Raw genomic sequence first — 19,687 nt, forward strand, 5'->3', positions numbered from 1 at the left:
ATTTGTGAGCAGTAGGTGATACAATAATATTGTCGGGTTCCCTTGAGACACTCTGGCTTCTCCAAGTGACTATACATTAATTTATTACAGGTAGACAATTCAATCTATTTCTGCTGCATGCCATTTCTAGATGTAGCACATCTCATTTCCACACTGATGTGAAAACTCAGAATCCCAAAATCTGCATTTCTAAATTCATTTGGAGGAACATTTTTCTGAGAATTACAGCACAACATTTGATAGAAGTGTGAAAGGTGATTAGACTATGATCAGTGGTGGGTTGCCCCCGGTTTGGATTGGTTCTATAGAACCGGTAGTAAAACTGGCGGGAGGCTCCACCCACTGACCCTGACATCATCAGAAGTGATCTGCACATGCCCAGAAGCGATCCCGTTGCGAACCGGTAGTAAAGGTAAGTAGAACCCACCCCTGACTATGATCTAATCAACACTGAAGAACGATGAGACAAGTTTGGATTTTTGTTTTTGTTCAGATTTGCTGCTTTCTGTCGCCCCCAAATCCTCTTCACTGATTTGCCAACTAACTTTTCTCATTAGATCTTTGTACTACTAGAAGAAAAATTGCAGCAGTATTTTTTTTTAAAAAAAATCTTTCTCTTTTGTCAGCTGGAAACATTTATATTAGGTAGGCCTGTTTTTGTTGTTCATTTACTTTTGTTTTTATAAAAATGAAGTATTGAAAGACAAGGAATTTACCGTGGAGTGCTAATCAATTCAATTCAATTCAATTCAATTCAAATCTTTATTGTCAGTGCACAACATATGTATAATGAGATTGGTTGAGCTCCCTCGGTGCACAATACAACTCACAGTGAAGATAAAAAATCCCTGACCCAATAAATCCCAATAGATCATATTAGCAAAACACCCAGTCCTATTGCACCAGTGTGAACATGTTACACATTGCCCCGGCCCTGCAGTCCATCATACTACGTAGTTATGATGTTATTTCTCATTCAGGAGTCTGACAGCCCACGGATAAAAACTAATAATAACTAATAATGAGGTCCAACCATTCAGACATGAACCCAAGAGGTGAACAAGTACAATCAGCTTCCTGACCCGGGGGCAGGGGGGCGGGGGGGGGGGAGGATGGCCTTAAGGCTGAAAACATTTAATGCATCTTTTATAACAATTTTTGCCACCCTGGGGTTTTTTGATTGATTAAAATCCTGGCTAATTCTCAGCAGCAAAGCAAAAGGGGGCTATAATCCTGCATGTCTGAAAGGAGCCAGACTTGACAAAATAGTTGTGCTTGAGCAAGTTAGTTTACGCTGTAAAAAAAAAAAAAAAAAAAAAAAAAGCCAATTTGGCATTCTAAACATATTTTTCCCCCCATGTGGGCATTTGCTGTGCAGAAGGAGAAATGCGATCCTTGATGACACTTCCAGATTTCTTTGTAGTCTCTAAAAAGCTCCAAGACTATTGCTTGCCTGCCTTTTTGAAATTCGTAAGATCTATTCTTTCCTTGGGCCCTCCAATACATGAAACAACATTAACAAAAATGGAGGGAGGCAGAAGGAAGCAATCAAGGCCACCAAAGAGGGCAGCCTCAAACAGAAGCCTTCTCTCCCTCAAGCCCTGCAGTGAATATCAAGCTATCCTGAGATCTGAGTCAACAGATTTAGCTGCCACCTTAGTGGATTCATTTAGTGAATTGGAGAAAAGCACAGATATTGCCTCCATTCTTTTTAGATGGATGAGAAATACCTGGGAGCTTCAGTAATTTAGATACGTTCCCCCCCCCCCCCCGATTGGGACACCTAATTCAATAAAGAACCATGAAATTGTACAATCAGCAACCTCTTTGAAGTACGTTGTACAAGTACTTCACTGTTATAATAGACCTGATACCCTGCTATTATTTTCAGCAAGGATAGGTGTTCGTACCTCACTTTATGTCGAAACTCTTCTTGAGGATTGAGATGTAGCTGGGCTAGAACTCCCAGCATCTGTTGTTGCTATCCTTGCTGGATTTGGCTGCTAAAAGCTCTAGTTTAATATTATGGAGACCGAACGTGATATCCCAGCGTATCTCTAATTGTATCCTATCATTATATTATAAACTTGCTTGAATGCAAAGTCAGGTATAAAATACAAGCCAGTTGTATATAGCAGGAGTGTCAAACTAAAAGCCTGAGGGCCAGATCCGGCCCATGGGGTGCTTAGATCTGGCCCGCGGGATCACCCTGGAAACAAAGAAGGACTGGCTCGCGGTGCCTCTACCAGCGAAAATGGAGCTCGGGCCCGGGCTCCGTTTTTGGCTGTGACAGCCTCCTGTAGCCCTCTGCCAGCAAAAATAAAGCTTGGGGAGCTCTGTTTTCACTGGCAGAGGGCTGCAGGAGGCCGTCACAGCTAAAAACGGAGCCTGGTTGGGCCACGCGTGGCCTCCCCAACCTCCATTTTTAATGGCAGAGGGCTGCAGGAGGCCGTCACAGCCGAAAACAGAACCTTGACGAGTGATGTCAAGCTGGCCACGCCCACCTTGGCCACACACACCCTGTCCCCCCCCAAAGTCAAACACAACCCTGATGCGGCCCTCAATTAAATCGAGTTTGACACTCCTGTATTATTATAGCCTGCAGGAGATTTTTCATCTATTTTTCTCTTCTCACTAGGCCACATCAAACTAGGCCACATCAATTCCCATCAATTGATACTCTGGTATACAGGTAGTCCTCAACTTACAACCATTCAGTCAACAGCCAAAGTTACAATGGCACTGAAGAAAGTGATTTATGGCTTTTCTAACTAGGCCAAATCTACTAGGCCACATCAATTCCCATCAATTGATACTCTGTTATACAGGTAGTCCTCAACTTACAACCATTCAGTCAACAGCCAAAGTTACAATGGCACTGAAGAAAATTATTTATGGCTGGATCCTCTTACTTATGACCATTGTAGCATGCCCGCGGTCATGTGATCAAAATTCAGGCGTGATTTTACGACACTTGCAGTGTCTCAGGGTCATGTGATTGTCATTTGTGACCTTCCCAGCAGGCTTCTGACAAGGAAAGATTATGGGCAAGCCAGATTAACAGTTAACAACTGTGAGATTCACTTCAAAAACCATTGCAAAAAAGGTTGCAAAATCAGGCACCACTCACTTTAACAACTGACTTGCTTACCGACAGAAATTCTGGTTGTAAATCGAGAACTAGCTGTGTTTGTAAATCTCTTATATATTTCCGAGGCTCACTGACCTTGAAAATATATATGTAAGAGACAGGTGACTTGGAAGCCAGTCCCAATAAAAAAAATAAATTGGGAGCCCAGAATTATCTATACAATCTATCCTGCCTCAGTCTGCAGGAAGGATGCATTTAAGAAGGTAAGCAGAACCAGAGAGGCCGCTTTAAGCACCTGGAGGAATTATGGCATGCGGCTGTAATAAAAAAAGCAAATGCCAGTAACCACAACAATGACAACGTACCTTGCTTTCTCCTTCGATAACAATGACAGGCACAGCAGTGGCAGGCCAGCGATGCTTGGCAGGGAGGGGCTTATCACAATTCCATAAGACAATGATCTGAAAAGCAAAAAGGGTTTCCCATTAGGAAAATGCTTGCAGAGATCACAGCCCACACAGGCTCAAGGGCTATCTCAGCTAACTGCTCTGCACTTCAGTCTAGAACTGTGATGGCGAACCTATGGCACATGTGCCAGAGGTGACACGCAGCGCCCTCTCTCTGGGCATGCGGGCCGTTGCCCCAGTCGGGCGCCTCCCGCCGGCCAGCTGGTCTTCGGGTCTCTGCTGCGCATGTGCGGGGGGGGGCACATGCACGTAGGGGGGCGGGATGCATGCGTGGGGGGCACATGCATTTTGGGGGTTCAGGCACGCGCATTACACACACACGCTTTGGGCACTCAGTCCAGAAAAGGTTAGCCATCACTGGTCTAGAACTTCACAACCAGAAACAAATGAAAAGAGAAAAAGTCCCCCAATGAGATTTAATTGCTAGCTACAGAAGGGAGGCTAATTAACTTTTGTTGTTGTTGTTGTTTCCTTTTGCTGACTAACAATGAGAAAATCATCCCAGTTGGATTGGCTGCATTCAAAAGACAATTTATGTGGCATCTGAAAATGTCTTGGACATAAGACAAGAGACAAAGTGTTTACAGCTTGACATCAAAGCAGGGTGCTCTACCACCTCATCGGTGGTGTTCAGTCTTTATGGGAGTTTGTGTTGTGTTACCGAATGCAGAATTCAGCTTTTGGAAAGATCAGGGTGGCCTATTTGCCCCAATTCTCCAGGAACAAATGTAGAATGTCTTATAGATTAGATTAGATTAGATTAGATTTATTGGACTTCTCCCGAAGGACTCAGGCGGTGTACAGCCATATTAAAACACATATAGATTTACAAAATTTAAAAACAATTTAAAACCAAATATATAAAAATTTGGCCCACAAAATTAAAAAACTAACCTACACCCATTATTAAATTCATATTAGGCCAGCCCGGCTTGTTGGAACAAAAGGGTCTTCAGGGCGCGGCGAAAGGTATGCGGGTCGGGGATCATACGAACCTCTAGGGGCAGCTCATTCCAGAGGGCTGGTGCCCCCACAGAGAAGGCTCTCCCCCTCGGTGTCGCCAGTCGGCATTGTTTGGCCGACGGCACCCTGAGGAGCCCCTCTCTGTGGCAGCATATTGGCTGGTGGGAGGCTGTCAGTGGCAGAAGGCGGAATTATAGGAATTGAACTTGGCTTCCTGGCAATCTGTGCGAGTTACTAGTCCTCCTGATTAAAAACTCAACATGGAGGAGGAACAACGGAAAAAGTTTGTTGGATTACGTTGCGAAATTCAGTGTTTCTCACAGTTTTTCAGACCTTTCAAAGACCAGTAAAAACTGTATACTGTGCAGAAATGCTAAGAGGCAGAATTAGTCTCAGAGCAATTATGCAAATCTTGTTAATTGGCGTGATTTAAACAGATTGCCGAACTTCTTTTCTCCTGTATCATCTAGCCTGTTAATAAACCCACTCTAACAGGAGAAGTGACCAAGTTTATCCACCTAGGATAGTTAAGTTTAGTCCTGTTGTAAACAAGCTTTAATTCCATTTTTTTCCCAAGGAGTGCTCTTAGAATAGAATAGAGCTGGAAGGGACCTTGGAGGTTTTCTAGTCCAACCCCCTGCTCACATAAATGCCTACATAAATGAAAAAGAAGATCCTGAATAAACATTTTTCATTTTGGTAAATTTTGTTCTAGCATCTTCTAGTGAGGGTAGAGGGGCGAGTGGAAAACAGCATAAAATCTGATATTCAGTAATAGACAATACCAAACGTACAACTCAGTGTAAGGCATATGCTGCTATGTAATTCAGTTTACAATTTACAATGTCTTCTTTGGCTACGTACAGGGTGTAAGGATCACGCTTGAGGGCTGGGGGCTTCTGAAGGATACTCAAGGGGTGGCTGATGATGTAATTGCATCCCCAAAATGAATGAGTCCAAAATGTTGGTGGTGCTTCTTTAGGGAGTGGTTGCATTTTAAATCTTAAAAGAGATTTGAGGCATTTATTTTTTATCTTTTGAAACTCACCACACGGGGAACATGGAGCCCTTAATCAAAGGAACCCCAATGCAAAAAAACCTGGCTGAATATTTTGTTTCTTCCTAATGAGAAGTGAAATGGGTGCTGGGAGGTTTCACATGCCATGTAGATCCTGGGCCACTCATTGCTCCTTTAATGCATTTATTCATTTTTTAAAATAAATCTTCACCAAAAAAATTACCAAGAACATCAAAACCAACACAAACTAATAAAAAGTAAAAGCAGAAAAAAAAGAAAAGAAAAAAGGAAGGAAAAAGGAAAAGTGCAGAAAGAAAGAATAAAAAGAAATAGAAGCTTCTGATTTCCTTTGCAGCAAATATTAAGCGCAATTACAAAGTTATCTCTTATTCCTTGATTACAAAAGTTTTTTTACCGTGTTTCCCCCGAAAATAAGATTGGGTCTTATATTAATTTTTGCTCCAAAAAACACATTAGGACTTATTTTCCGGTTAGGTCTTATTTTGGGGAAAACATGGTATTATCCAGTCTTTTTCTAATCAGTAAAAACATAAATCATAAGTGCATATTTTTTCAATTTGATGCAAAAAGTCTATAAGTGGTTTCCAGTCAATCATACATGATGACACTGTTTTTTTCTCTAATCAAAGAAGTTAACTTAGCCTTCTTTGCAAGTTCCGTCATCTTTATGGACTAACACCATGATGGCAAACCTGTGGCACGCAGAGCCATTTCTCCAGGCATATGAGCCACCTCCCGTTGCTCTTCCGGGTTCTGGCGCGCTGGCCAGCTGGTGCTCAAACGCGCAGAAGCGCCAGAAACCAGAAGAACAGCTGCCCTGGTGTGCATACGTGTGCTGGAAACTGGAAGATCATCTTCCCAGCGCGCACAAGCGTACCAGGCAGCTACTCTTCCGGTTTCCGGCATGTGGATGGGCACCGGCCAGTTGATCTTAGTGCGCACAGGTGTGCCAGAAACCAGAAGACCAGGTGGCCAGTGCACATGTGTGTGCCGGAAACTGGAAGATCATCTTCCCGGCACGTGCATGTGCACCAGGCAGCTGCTCTTCTGGTTTCTGGCACGCGTATGCACCCCCCCTTTTGGCACATGGTGCCAAAAAGGTTCGCCAATACTAGACTAACATATAAGAAGCTTTGCCAGTGTGGGTGAAGATAAATTGGAAGACGCCAGACAAACCTAGAGCAACCAGTGAAATTTGGATTTTCAGCCAATGAGGAGGAGGTTGATCGTATTCCTCACCTGAGCACAGTGCTGGGATTTGGCGACTGCAACCAGGAGTTTCAACACAGGTTGAGATTGGGACACCAGAGGAGTAACTGCATGGATGACGGCGGTGAATTTGGATGGGGCCTTGACTCCTGAGAAGAAAATGAGAGAAAATGAACCATTTTAAAATGAATCATTTTAAAAATCCTAAAATATTTTGGTTGACTTTAACCCTCAACACACAAGTTCACTAATCGCAGACAAATGCTAGCTGATTCCACAAGAATGGACTTCCCTGAAAAGAAGACAACTCTGAATTCAAAACCATCTACCCCTTTTACTATATTCTGAGGTAAATGAAGGTAAATCTATCATTATCCCATTTTTTTAAAAAAAATATTTTTATTAAATAAATTTATATGGCCATCCATCTCATTGAATGTGACTCTGTGTACCATAGAACCAACAATATCGTAACTTTTTAAAAACTTAAATATAAAAATAAAATCAAGATTGCTGGAGAAGATAAAGCAGGTCTTTTAAAGGAATATTTAGATAATTAGGAAAAAATAACTCAATCTTTAAAGTTAATATATGCATCCAAAGAAAAATGATCCAGAATTTAAGGCATTTCTTCCTTAAAGGGGAAAAAATAGATAGAAAACCAAAAATTAAGCAGAAAAAAAAATCTCTTTATATCTCCCATCCAGAGTTATCTTGAGATAAGATGGGTGGCCTATAAATTTTACAAGTAAATAAATATTTATTTACTTATAAAATCTATAGGCCATCCATCTTCCATTTACTATTTCAGTGGATGTTGGGAATGGTGGCTCTTAAGTACTTTGTTACTCTAATACCATCAAATTTTCCTTTGAAAGTGATGGGATTCAGAGGGAGTCAGAGTTAAAAGATTTTTGGTCTGGTTGACTGATAGCCTTAAGAGAAGAATGTTTCCTTACTGGCACTGTGATTCAGTTCAGGGCCCAAAAACTCTGGCAGAGCTGGAATCACGGAAAGTGCCAGAGAAAGTCTAGACAGGTACATCTGGATTCTTTTATTTATTTTCAAAACTATTTGCTCAATTTGGATAGTTTCTACATTTGACTCTATTCTCTGTCCTTTCATTTTTCCTTATTCTATTGACAAATAATGATGGCTACTGTACCACTACGTGAGAATGACATTGGGAGACAGGAGGAAGAGCCACATACTAGACAGCAGTCTGATAAAAGAAATCTGACTCTGAAGGAGAGGTAGGGCTAGAAAAAACATATCAGAAAGGACCAGCCTCGGTTTTGGGGACAGTAAAAATAAGGGTGGGGAAAAGTATTTTCAGATTTGCAAGATTCTATTACTATAACTTATGGACTTCAACTGAGGAATTCTGGGAGTTGAAGTCCACAAGTCTTAAAGTTGCCAAGTTGGAGACACACGCTTAGTACTTGGTTGGTGCTTTTTGTCTGGACTACCACAGAGAACTGACACTACCTTTGGTTTATTAGTTCAATTATTTATTAGTTCAATTTATATGCAGCCCTCCTCTGAAGACTCAGGGTGGCTTACAATGCACTTATAGCAATAGCCTTCATTCTTCTGTATATACCTGCTTATTAGGGCTTTTGGCCCCCCATAAGCGATGTTTCTACAAAGTCAGTTTATTGCCCCCACAATCCGGGTCCTCAATTTACCTACCTCGGAAGGATGGAAGGCTGAGTCAACCTTGACTCAAGATTGAGATTTGAGATTTTAACTCGCGCTAATTGCAGGCAGCTGGCAGCTAAGCGCTACATAACAGCACTTAGTCCGCTGCACCACCAAGGCTCTTGGTTGCAGACTTGTGGTCTATTTTTTTTTCCCCAAATCCCTATTTTGTTCCTAGAAGAATAAAGAAGTTTTGGTTCTCATACATTGGTTTAGAGGGCCACCTTACTACACAGCTTAGATTCCATTTGCCTCACACTGTTAGTTGCATATCACCCAGCAATGAGATTTCTCTTCCCAAGCAGTGTGTTCCTCAAGAGAGAACTACTTACCTAGGTTAGCATAATAGTAAGGGAAATCTCCCAGATATGATGAATACTGTGGCAGTACAAACAACCCCCCGGGATGTTTGTTCCATATTAAACTGTTACGGGATATGTGCTTAAATATTCTGTCTTGAATAATCTGCAAAACAAGAAGTTAAAACAGTTTAGGAAATGCTTAATGAAAAAAAAAAAGCAGAACCCTTTAATCAAAGCCACCAAGAGGCAGATTATTTAGAATTGGTGTGGAATCTTCTTGCCCTACACAACTTCATTTATCTTATTTATTCATACAGACACTGTGTAAAAATTAGGATCTAACTAACACAGAATAGTTCTAGTTTCCAAAATGTACAAGCCATTGCACAGACTGATGGATTCATTCTGCAATTTTGCCATCAATATATATCATAAAGGCAGTCATAGCTTTAAACCGAATGAGAACTGTTTCTGAAAAGCAATGTTATTAACCTACATATTTCTGTTCTCCTTCCCAGGCTAAAAAAGAATCTACCATTATAGTTATTTCAGAAATACAAATTGCACGGAAAACTTTGCAATGACAGCATTCCATCATTGGCCCAAGAAAAATCAGCGACGATTAATGTACTGTTGTAATTTCATGGTGTTGTGGAAGAAAATGTAAGGTTTTCACGCTGGGATTCCAAATCTAAGACCCTGAGAATTTCAGCTTTCCTTAATTTTATTTTGTTTTAAAATGAACGCGTTCAGCTCTCAAAATATCCTTGTTAAAGTGGAAAATTCTATTTCCTGATATTTATTACAGAGATGTTGGTGCTTCAATGTGCTCTATAAATCCAGGATTTTCCCCCTAACTAGAAAAAGAATCATGTTGCAAGAATCACTGAAAAGACAAGCTGCACAATGGAATATGCACACTTGCTTAATTGAAATAAAGTACTACTGTATTTCTTTCTCCTTCACTTAAGATAGTTTAATGCTTTCTTCATCCAAAACCACAGCAATCAAAAGCGTCTAACAAAGATCCTTGCTAATAGAAATGACTAAATCCTGAATTTAAGAAATACAGTCTGGTGGTTCTGTATTTTGTTAGCATTCATACCTGCTTAATGGTCCTCATTCAGATCATTATAGAATCCAGGTTAGGCATCCATTGTTTATCTAACTTCAAGTATAGTATGCTTAAAAAAGAACAAAATGTATCATCCCAAAAATATCCATGTGGTCTAGTGGTTAAACCATCAGGCTGGAAACCAGGAGACTGTGAATTCTAGTTCCATCTTGGCCTGAAAGTCTATGGAGATTCTCAGTCATTCAGGTCATGGTTGTCCCAAAGGTGCTTTTTCAAGAGGCAACTGGACTTTCTGGTTTTTCTTTGAAGACATTTCGCTTCTCATCCAAGAAGCTTCTTCAGCTCTGACTGGATTCCATTCCCCACCATCCAATCAGAGCTGAACAAGCTTCTTGGATGAGAAGCGAAATAGCTTCAAAGAAAAACCAGAAACTCCAGTTGCCTCTTGAAAAAAGCACCTTTGGGACTTGGCCTGAAAGCCAACTGACAGCCAGTTATTCTCTTTCAGTTTACCACACAGGGTTTTTGTTGTGAGGAAAATAAGAGGAAGAAGGAGTATTAGATATGTTTGCCGCCTTGAGTTGCTTATTAAACAAAAAATAAAGCTGGAATATAAATAAATAAAAAACCAGATCCTGCCAATAGGAATGAAACAACTATATAGCTGTGTTTCCTACAACAATCTACAGAACGTTTTCAGTGTGATAACACAGCTCACAAGTGTGGGGGACGACCACAGCTTTGGGATAGGCTTTTTTGAAGTGTGCTTGGCATTTTTGAGGGTACATTTCAAAAAAAACAAACAAACGGTGGGCTACTAAGCCTATGCCTCTCATAAAAATGGCTGTTATTATGGGCACACACAATCACAGGGTTGTACAATTAGTCTCTGCCATCTGACTCACTGCTTTAATTTTTTTTTTTTCTAAACAGTTTGATTACATTTCCAAAACATCATAGGCTGCTGCTAACTAATTATTTTTTAAACATACCCATGGGGACTATGTAGTATCCAGAGATATTCTTATAAATAAAGAGTATAATACAAGCTGGTGCTTTGTTCTGCAGCATGCCAGCTCCCAATTTAAATATTTTGTAATAGTAAATAATCTAAAAGGAAGAAAAATAAATCACGTGGATTGCTAAGCTTGGTTTATGTATGGTCACTTTGGGGCCGATCTGCAACTTATTGCTTTAACCTATGACAAATTATGTGTTTCAATAGCAAAATGCCCTTAATTTAATTTCTACTCTTTCCAATGAAATCCAGAAACGCCCTGGTCTGTTACTAAAAAGCTAATAATAGCTAGTATAACAAATACTGTATTCAACATGTCCACAGTCTGATTTAACATAAGGTGGGTTAACATAGTTCAGTACCTAATATTTCATTTGTCACTTGTTCAGTGATAAATAATTACCTCTGCGAAAGTGCCACATACAGCTGGCCTCTGATACAGCAGAGAAAAGATTTCTCCAATAAAATTAGTTCACCATATCTAGGACAACTTTCCTGTTAAAATACAACACCCTCTTTTATATGGTTCCCTACGACTCAGTTTAACTTTGAAACCAGCTCTCAAATGCCACCACTGATAGGTATTTTCAGTTACAGGTCAGGCTGACAAAATCTTACCGATCCTGTTATTTGATGGATCAGGGACCATCTTAAAAGCTGTACCAAATTTAACAGATAACTTATTCTAGTTTTGAAAACAATATTTAACCGTGCAAAAGGCTGGAGAAGCTTTGTAGGAAAGGATACAGGAAAGGACAAAAATAGAGGCAATTTACAGCTCTTTCGCTAGCCGTAAAAATTGCACAGGAAAAATAGCTACACACCCATCGCTAAATGCCATTTGCAATTTGCGCTCTTCATTCCCCCCACCACCACCACTTTTAATCACTGCTGAAAGTTCGGTCTAAAAATGAATTTGTGTCAAACGTATTTGTGTCAATTTGGCGTGCCTCCACTCTTCCTGGAGACTCAGAAGCTTATTTTTGTAAACTTACTAATTAAGTAAACACGTATCCTACATGGATTGAAGAAGGAATTTGCAATCAGGAAACTGGGCTGAATGAGATAACGATTTCCTCCCCATAAAAGGACTCTAAATTAAAATGTGTTCCAAAGGGTGCATTTCTATCTTGATATCAATTCTTTTCCTCGCCTCCCACACTCCTGGGTCATGAATCCCCTTTTAATGGGGATGAGGATATTTCTGTTGAATTAAGTCAATATGCACTGAATATGCAAATTATCTCACTCTCCTTTCTTTCAGAATTAAAACTGCTTTTATATAGGTTTTAATTTCAGGAAGTGAAGAAAACATAAAGCTGGTGAGGATTGCATTGCATTTTATTCAGTTCATTTTCCTTTTGGAACCTTCACGTTTTGCTCAGTTCTACCTTTGTCCCATCCTGTGAGTCTCAGGTAAAACCGATTCAAATTTTGAGGAAATGGGTACAGGGAAAAAAAAAAAAAAAAGAACATCCCTACGGCTGATCAAAGATCTTTAAAAATGGAAAATTCCTATTGAGGAAGACTGACCAAGTAGTGAAAGATGAAATCCTTTGTAGATTTGCTTTAAAACAGGGGTGTCAAACTCGATTTCATTGAGGGCTGTATCAAGGTTCTGTTTGACCTGGGGGGGGGGGCATGGTCGGGGGGCATGGCCAGCTCAACGTCACTTGTCAAGGCTCAGTTTTTGGCAGCGACAGCCTCCTGCAGCCCTCTTCCAGCAAAAAAGGAGCTTGGCGGGGGGCATGTATGGCTCCGTTTTTGTTGGTAGAGGGCCGCAGGAGGCCATTGCAGCCAAAAATGGAGCCTAAGCGCTCTGTTTTCACTGGAAGAGGCACCGTAGGCCGGTCCTTCGCTATTTCCAGGGTTTCCCGGTGGGGCCAGATCTAAGCACCCAGCAGGCTGGATTTGGCCCACGGGCCTTGAGTTTAACAGCTCTGTTTTAAAACAATGTTTCCCAACCTTGTTCATTTTAAGATGCCTGAACTTCTACTCCCAGAATACTCCAGCCAGCAATGCTAGTTGGGGTATTCTGGGAGTTGAAGTCCACACATCTTGAATAAAATTTGGAAGTAACTGCTTTAATAGAACCATTTTATATGAACAAACTGGTAACCTATACTACAATTTTCATGGATACCCAAGGAACTACAGCGAATATATAGCTCCTTCCTAGCATATATGAAAATAAGTCATATCTATTGCTGAAACAAATATTAGAACATTTCAAATGCAACTCGTTTTGTTCTGCAGAACAGTGTGTATAGCAGCGCACAAATTAGCAGATATAACAGCAACTTCTTACAATCTTCCTGAGGAGATGGCAATTGTTGGTTGACCTTGTCTAACCTTAGAAGCTAAGCAAGATTAACCTTGCTGAATCACAAATTGGGAACCATTAAGGAATCTGTAAACTAGACTGTTCAGAAGAAGCAATGGCAAAATCATTTATTTTTGGTGAAAAGAAAGCAAACTGCATGGACATACTGATAAATCACCAAGAGTTGAGTTGACTTTGGATCCTGGAAAATTTAGTTTTTAATCTTGAAAGCTAACTTCTCAGGAAGTGCCCCAGTTTGTTCTGTCAATATTAAACATGGCTAAGGATTATATCTGTAGTGATGCCATCATCCCAGTAATAATGTACGGCTGTGAGGGTTGGACCATAAGGAAGGCCGAGCGCTAAATTGAAGCGTTCTGAATTGTGGGGCTGGAGAAGACTCTTGAGAGTCCCTTGGACTGTAAGAAGATCAGATCAGTCAAACTCTAAAGCAACCGGCCCTGACTGTTCTTTAGAAAGATAGATACTGAAGCTGAAGCTCAAACACTTTGGCCACCTAATGAGAAGAGAGGACTCACTGGAAAAGATCCTGATGTTGGGAAAGACTGAAGGCTAAAGGAGAAGGGGATGGCAGAAGATGAGATAGCAATAGCAATAACATTTAGACTTATATACTGCCCCATAGTGTTTTACAGCAATCTCTGGGTGGTTTACAATCTCAGCATTATTTAGAAGAGAAGAGAATAACAGGGTTGGAAGGGACCTTAGAGGTCTTCTAGTCCAACCACCTGTTCAAGCAGGAAACCCAGTACCAGTTCAGACAAATGGTTGTCCAATCTCTTTTTAAAAACATCCAATGTTGGAGCATTTACAACTTCTGGAGGCAAGTTGTTCCACTGACTAATTGTTCTAACTGTCAAGAAATTTCTTCTTAGTTCTAGGCTGCTTCTCTCCTTGATTGGTTTCTATCCATTGCTTCTTTGTCCTGCCCTCAGGTGCTTTGGAGAATAGCTTGACTCCCTCTTCTTTGTGGCAACCTCTGAGATATCTGTTATCATGTCACCTCTAGTCCTGTCTAGTCATCAAACTAGACATACCCAATTTCAGCAACCGTTCTTTATATGTTTTAGCCTCCAATCCCCTAATTTGCATATTGCTCCCAACAATCTGGGTTTTACCAACCTTAAAAGGATCGAAGGTTGAGTCAACCTTGAGCCTTAATCAGGATCGAACTCTGCCCAAACTTTGGGCAGAGTTTGCCTGCAATACTTCAATTAACCACAGTATGACCAGGGCTCCTATGGCTAGGAGTTAGATAAGTGGTTAAATAGTGATGAGGTAGTATCATCTAGTGCTATGAACATGAATTTGGGGAAACTCTGGGAGACAGGGGAGGACAAGGGAGCAGGGCATGCTGTAGTTCACGGTGTTGCGAAGAAACTTCGTGACTAAACAATGATGCTATCATAGTGTGCTTATAAGTCTGTTGTAAGTATAGATGCAATATAATAGGGGGCCAGAATCAAGACTAACCTAAAGCCATTGCTTCTATTGGACCTGTTCTAATCTGAATGAAATCATAGTTACTTAGTCTGTTATATGGATGTTTGGGTGGTTTAGGGGTGGGGAATTGTGATGGGTGGGAGTGTGTTTGGGGATTGTTATGTGTGTTGGACCTGGTCTTTGGGTGTTAAGTGAATTTCGTTGTATAGGTATACTGTGTATACACATACAATTACAATAAAGTTATTATTATTATTAGTTTGAAGAATATTTTTATTTAGTGAGAGAACTCATTATGGTGGTGATTAAAACTGAAAAAACAGGAATTTGCTATAGGAAGAGCAAAAAGGGAACATGTAGCTGACACTAAATGTGGATGAATCAACAGAGAAGGGGATTTGTTCAGAAACTGAATTCAAGAAATGCAGTCTTATTTCATCTGCTACATGCAGATTTGCAGGAAAGGATTCTTCAGCATTGTCAAAATCTCATTTGCCTGTAATCTCTGATTGCAAAGAATTGAATTGCTTTGCTAGGCTCAAATATCAAACTAATACGGGAATCTTCTATTCTCTTTTCTTTACACCATGACTTAGAGAAGGCTGGAGTCTGTGCTTATGTATGCAAGGCATTACTACGACGATACTGAGGGGGGGGGGGAAGTGCAGGCCAGGATCTGTAAAATCGAGCCAAGGCTCCCCATAAAGGCACTTAAAAACGTGGCTAGCTCATTTTAATTCTCAGTCAAGTTTCTGACATTTGCCTCCTTAACCTGAAATAGCTACTGCCTTAAGCCCAAAATTTTTTCCACCTTCCTCCAGACATCCATCAAAGACTTTGAAAACATCTTGGAGCAGAAAGCCTGCGTGAACAGAGGAAAAAGTTTTATAGTATCATTTTTTTCAAAACATGATTTTTTTTCCCAGGAAAGGGTCTTAAAGAACCCATTTACCATCAATGACAAGCCAGTTGATTTATCAGCTATCAAAAAATCCCGAGAAGCCTCCAGTCTACGAGAGACCACATTTCCTAGCAAGTTAAGATGGTTGCCAATTTGTCAGCCTGTCATTTCTTCTTACACCAATCCCAGAGACAAAGACCCTAGTACCTCAAGGGAGGAAAAAGTTATAAAGAAGTTGAAAGTCTCTCCTTCATCCGATTCTTTGCAGAGGCGCTTGCCTTGCTAAGTACCTGCAAAAGTCAAGACCAGACGCAATCCAAATGTGCAGAAAAGCCGGGATTCAGCTCCAGCTATTATCTGAAAATTGTTACTCACCTCTAGTGTGGTCAATACAATCTTCTCAACTGAAGAAAAATAAGCCTCCCACAAGAACTGTGTCTGCTGTCTAAGTGCTAGGATTTTATCCTGATGGATAGACCTGATTGTAGAAGGGATCTGTAATACAAAACAGAAACAAATATGGCATTCAAAAACACGGCAACCTGGGAACATTAAGACACGACGAGGAGCCTTTCCAGACAATCCGTTTATAGCCCAATCGGTTTAGATTTTATACATTTAGTCTACAATGCATTTGGCTCTCATCTATGGCACGCAATCCATATTGTCAGGCCATACCAGCCATGATAGCAATAATTGGAAATTGAGTTATATGGGCTGTTAATGCTGTGTCTCTGTTCCACTTCTGACCGGAGAAGCCAACACTTCTTACATTTACGATAGTTACTTACAACCATTTGCTTAGTGAGGGTTGGAAGTTACAGCCTCACCAAAAAAGTGACATAAATTATGAGATTTTCACACTTAGGATTGTTGTAGCATCCCCGTGGTCATGTGATCAAAATTTGGACACTGGGCAACTGGCATGTAATTATGACGGTTGCAGTGTCTCAGAGTCACGTGATCAACTTTTGCAACCTTCTGACAAGCAAAGTCAATGGGGAAGCCAGATTCACTTAAGAACCGTGTTACTAACTTAAAAATTACAGCAATTCTCTTCACAAACGGTCGCAAAATAGGGCACAAACTCAACATGGATGCCTATAATCTTTCGGAACTTAAAAGGTTTTTCAGTCCATCTTCCCAGCTGTTTTCTCAAAAGCAGAAATGTTTAAAACCAGCATGTAAACCAACAATCCAGAAGTGATAGTGCAAGGTCAAATTTTTAAAAGCCATTTTCAAATGATAATGTTCCATGTGACTGAAGGGGAAATGGATAATAATGTTATTAGCTGGGCAAAGTTTGAACTTAATTAAAATTTATGGGAAGTAGAATCAATTTAGCAACTGTCCTGGCTCCATTGGCTATCTTTGCAAGTGTGGCTCTTGAAACACAAGTAGAAAGTGAGGCCCTTAATCTGAAAAAAAATAAAATCTTCTTTATTCCCAGTTCACCATGACAATTTTTGGACTAGATAATAGAAAGAGAGAAAGATAATAATAGAGAGCCAGTTTGATCTAATGTCCCAAAGGTGCTTTTTCAGGAGGCAACTGGACTTGTTTTCTCTTTGAGGATGTTTCGCTTCTCATCCAAGAAGCTTCTTCAGCTCTGACAGGATAGCAGGGAATGGACCACTATCCTGTCAGAGCTGAAGAAGCTTCTTGGATGAGAAGCAAAACATCCTCAAAGAGAAAACAAGTCCAGTTGCCTCCTGAAAAAGCATCTTTGGGACAACCATGACCTGGATGACTGATAATATCTACAGACGTTTGGTCTAATGGTTAAGGCATTAGGCTAGAAACCAGAGGTCTGTGAGTTCTAATCCTGCCTAAGACATGAAAACCAGCTGGGCATCTCTGGGTCAATTATCAGGCGACTGTGAGTTATAATTCCACTTTAGGCATGAAAGATGGCTGGGTAATTTGGGGCCTGTTATTTTCTCGCAGTCCAACCCACCTCATAGGATTGCTGTGGAGAAAATAGGAAGGGGGAAGGAGTATTAGGAATTCACTGCCTGGAATTATTTCTAAAAAATAGCAAAAGTAGGTTATAAATAAACCAATTAATTAAAAAAATAAGGCCAAAACCCGTTCATGGTATATCTATGGGCTATGGATTAGTTCTCAATAAGTTATATATAATACTTGTCAATCTACAAGCACAAAGTAACTTATACTGATGAATTTATCCATTCTGAGTTCTCGTTTTTGATCTCAACTTAGATTTTTAACCATTTCCACACCAGCTTGTAACTAAACCCCTTCTCCTGTAAAACTTTATAAAGATTTTCATCATGCATACATCTGTCCTTTGCATTACTTTTTTTACATATTTTTTTTAATGGAGAACTGCTTCATAAAATTAAAGACAATGATTATGGTTCATCTATTGATGTAGGAAATGCTATAGAGCACTGCACACCAGAACAACTAGACACAAGAACAGTTTTTTCCCGAATGCCATCACTCTGCTAAACAAATAATTCCCTCAACACGGTCTAATTGGTTACTAAGTCTGCACTACTATTAATCTTATCATCGTTCCTATCACCCATTTCCTCCCACTTATGACTGTATGATTGTAACCTTGCTGCTGGTATCCTTAAGATTTATATTGACTGTTTCCCTATGACTATCATTAAGTCTTGTACCTTATGATTCTTGACGAATGTATCTTTTCTTTTATGTACACCAAGAGCGTATGTACCAAGACAAATTCCTTGTGTGTCCAATTACACTTGGCCAATAAAGAATTCTATTCTATTCTATTAAGCAGCTCTTTAATAAGTATAAAACCAAGTAATTTCTCCATCATTCCTACTTATGTCCTAAAAGTTCCTGCTCTGCAAACGGACAACCCCTTGGTGGCCAAGTGAGATCACATCCATAGGAAGAAGAAGAAAAAAGGAAGAGACTACAAGTAATCCCTGTTTAATGACTGCCTTGGACTATGACCATTCCCAATTATGATGGTGATGTGACCAATGCCTGAATTTATGACCATTGCAGATCTGTAAAGTAAAGATAAGTTGAAGTAAGATCACAAGCACAGTCAAGGTTTCACTTAGTAATCGCTTAGTAAACAACCAAATTGCTGGTCTCAGATATGGCTGCTAAGTGAGGAACTATCTGTATCAAAGAGAGATGCCAAGTTTCTATGTATGACCTTTAGGCATCTTGCAGAGCAGACAGGAAAAAAAAAACTGATTCCAGTTTATCTGATTTGTATATCTTCTTCTATCTATGTGTACATAGGCTCTAAAATAGGAAAAATAAATCCTTCTTGATATTCCATTTATTGAAAAGGGTGCTATTTCAGTACAGCACCTATTTTCTCATTAGGCTGCTGTGTTCTTCCTAAGCCTTTCAAATGATTTATTTTTTTCCTGGGCTAATTATGCGTAAAGCATCTGCCTATGTTTGCTTTTGATTTGTGCCATTTTGCATTTTCCGCTTACACATTAGATTATACCCAACAAAAGGCTTCTTCGCTCATGTATATTCTCTCATGTTTTTACCCTCAAAATGCATTCCGATAAAATACTCTTAATTAGAATACATCTGTTCTTTACATAGCCTCATGATTTCATAGACAATGGGGACAGTGAGGAAACAGCTTAAGGGCAACAATTTTCCTAAGACAAATTGAGTTTTGGCAAGAGGTTCATTGAGTTGAAATCTGTAATGGTAAGTGAGAATGGCCTTGGGAGACAGGAGGGAAAGCTGCAGACTGGAGAACCATTATCCAGATATCTCAGTCCACAGAAGGAGGGAGAACATAGGGATGATTTCAGAAAGGATATTTCCTAGTTTTTCACAGAGTAAAAGGAAAGGGTGGGAGAAATACTTTCAGTCTTACATGATTCTGTTAATGTAACTTCTGAGCTAGTATTCGTGGTTGTGTTTCTTGTCTGTGTTGTGGTCCGCTGGCAGCCTGCGGAGCTGGCAGCAGAGTTGGACAGTGAGGAGGTTGGGAGGAACATGGGCCAGTCCTGGAGTCTGGGGAAGGCTCTGCGTCAGAGGCAGAGAAAGGGCCATCTGGGAGGTATGTGCTGCCTCCGGAGCCTCCAGAGTCAGACATCAGAGAGGCAGAGGAACAGGGGAAGCCTGTTCCCAGTGTGCGCATGTGTAGAG

The 19,687-nt window shown here is 40.3% G+C and overlaps 1 protein-coding gene across 1 annotated transcript in view; it reads right to left on the bottom strand.

Moving 5' to 3' along the window:
- Positions 1–19,687, bottom strand: part of EXT1 (exostosin glycosyltransferase 1) — a 325,779-nt gene that overhangs the window by 20,233 nt on the left and 285,859 nt on the right. Inside the window, exons 4-7 of the mRNA XM_034422214.3 lie at positions 15,929–16,048; positions 8,803–8,935; positions 6,800–6,918; positions 3,457–3,552 (exon numbers count right to left, since the gene is read on the bottom strand). Coding sequence (XP_034278105.1) covers positions 3,457–3,552; positions 6,800–6,918; positions 8,803–8,935; positions 15,929–16,048 — 468 coding nt within the window. The remainder of the gene's footprint in view (positions 1–3,456; positions 3,553–6,799; positions 6,919–8,802; positions 8,936–15,928; positions 16,049–19,687) is intronic.

The sequence above is a fragment of the Pantherophis guttatus genome, chromosome 3 (genome assembly GCF_059756535.1).
Source record: "Pantherophis guttatus breed Tessera chromosome 3, ASM5975653v1, whole genome shotgun sequence".
In the NCBI taxonomy this organism is placed as follows: Eukaryota; Metazoa; Chordata; class Lepidosauria; order Squamata; family Colubridae; genus Pantherophis; species Pantherophis guttatus.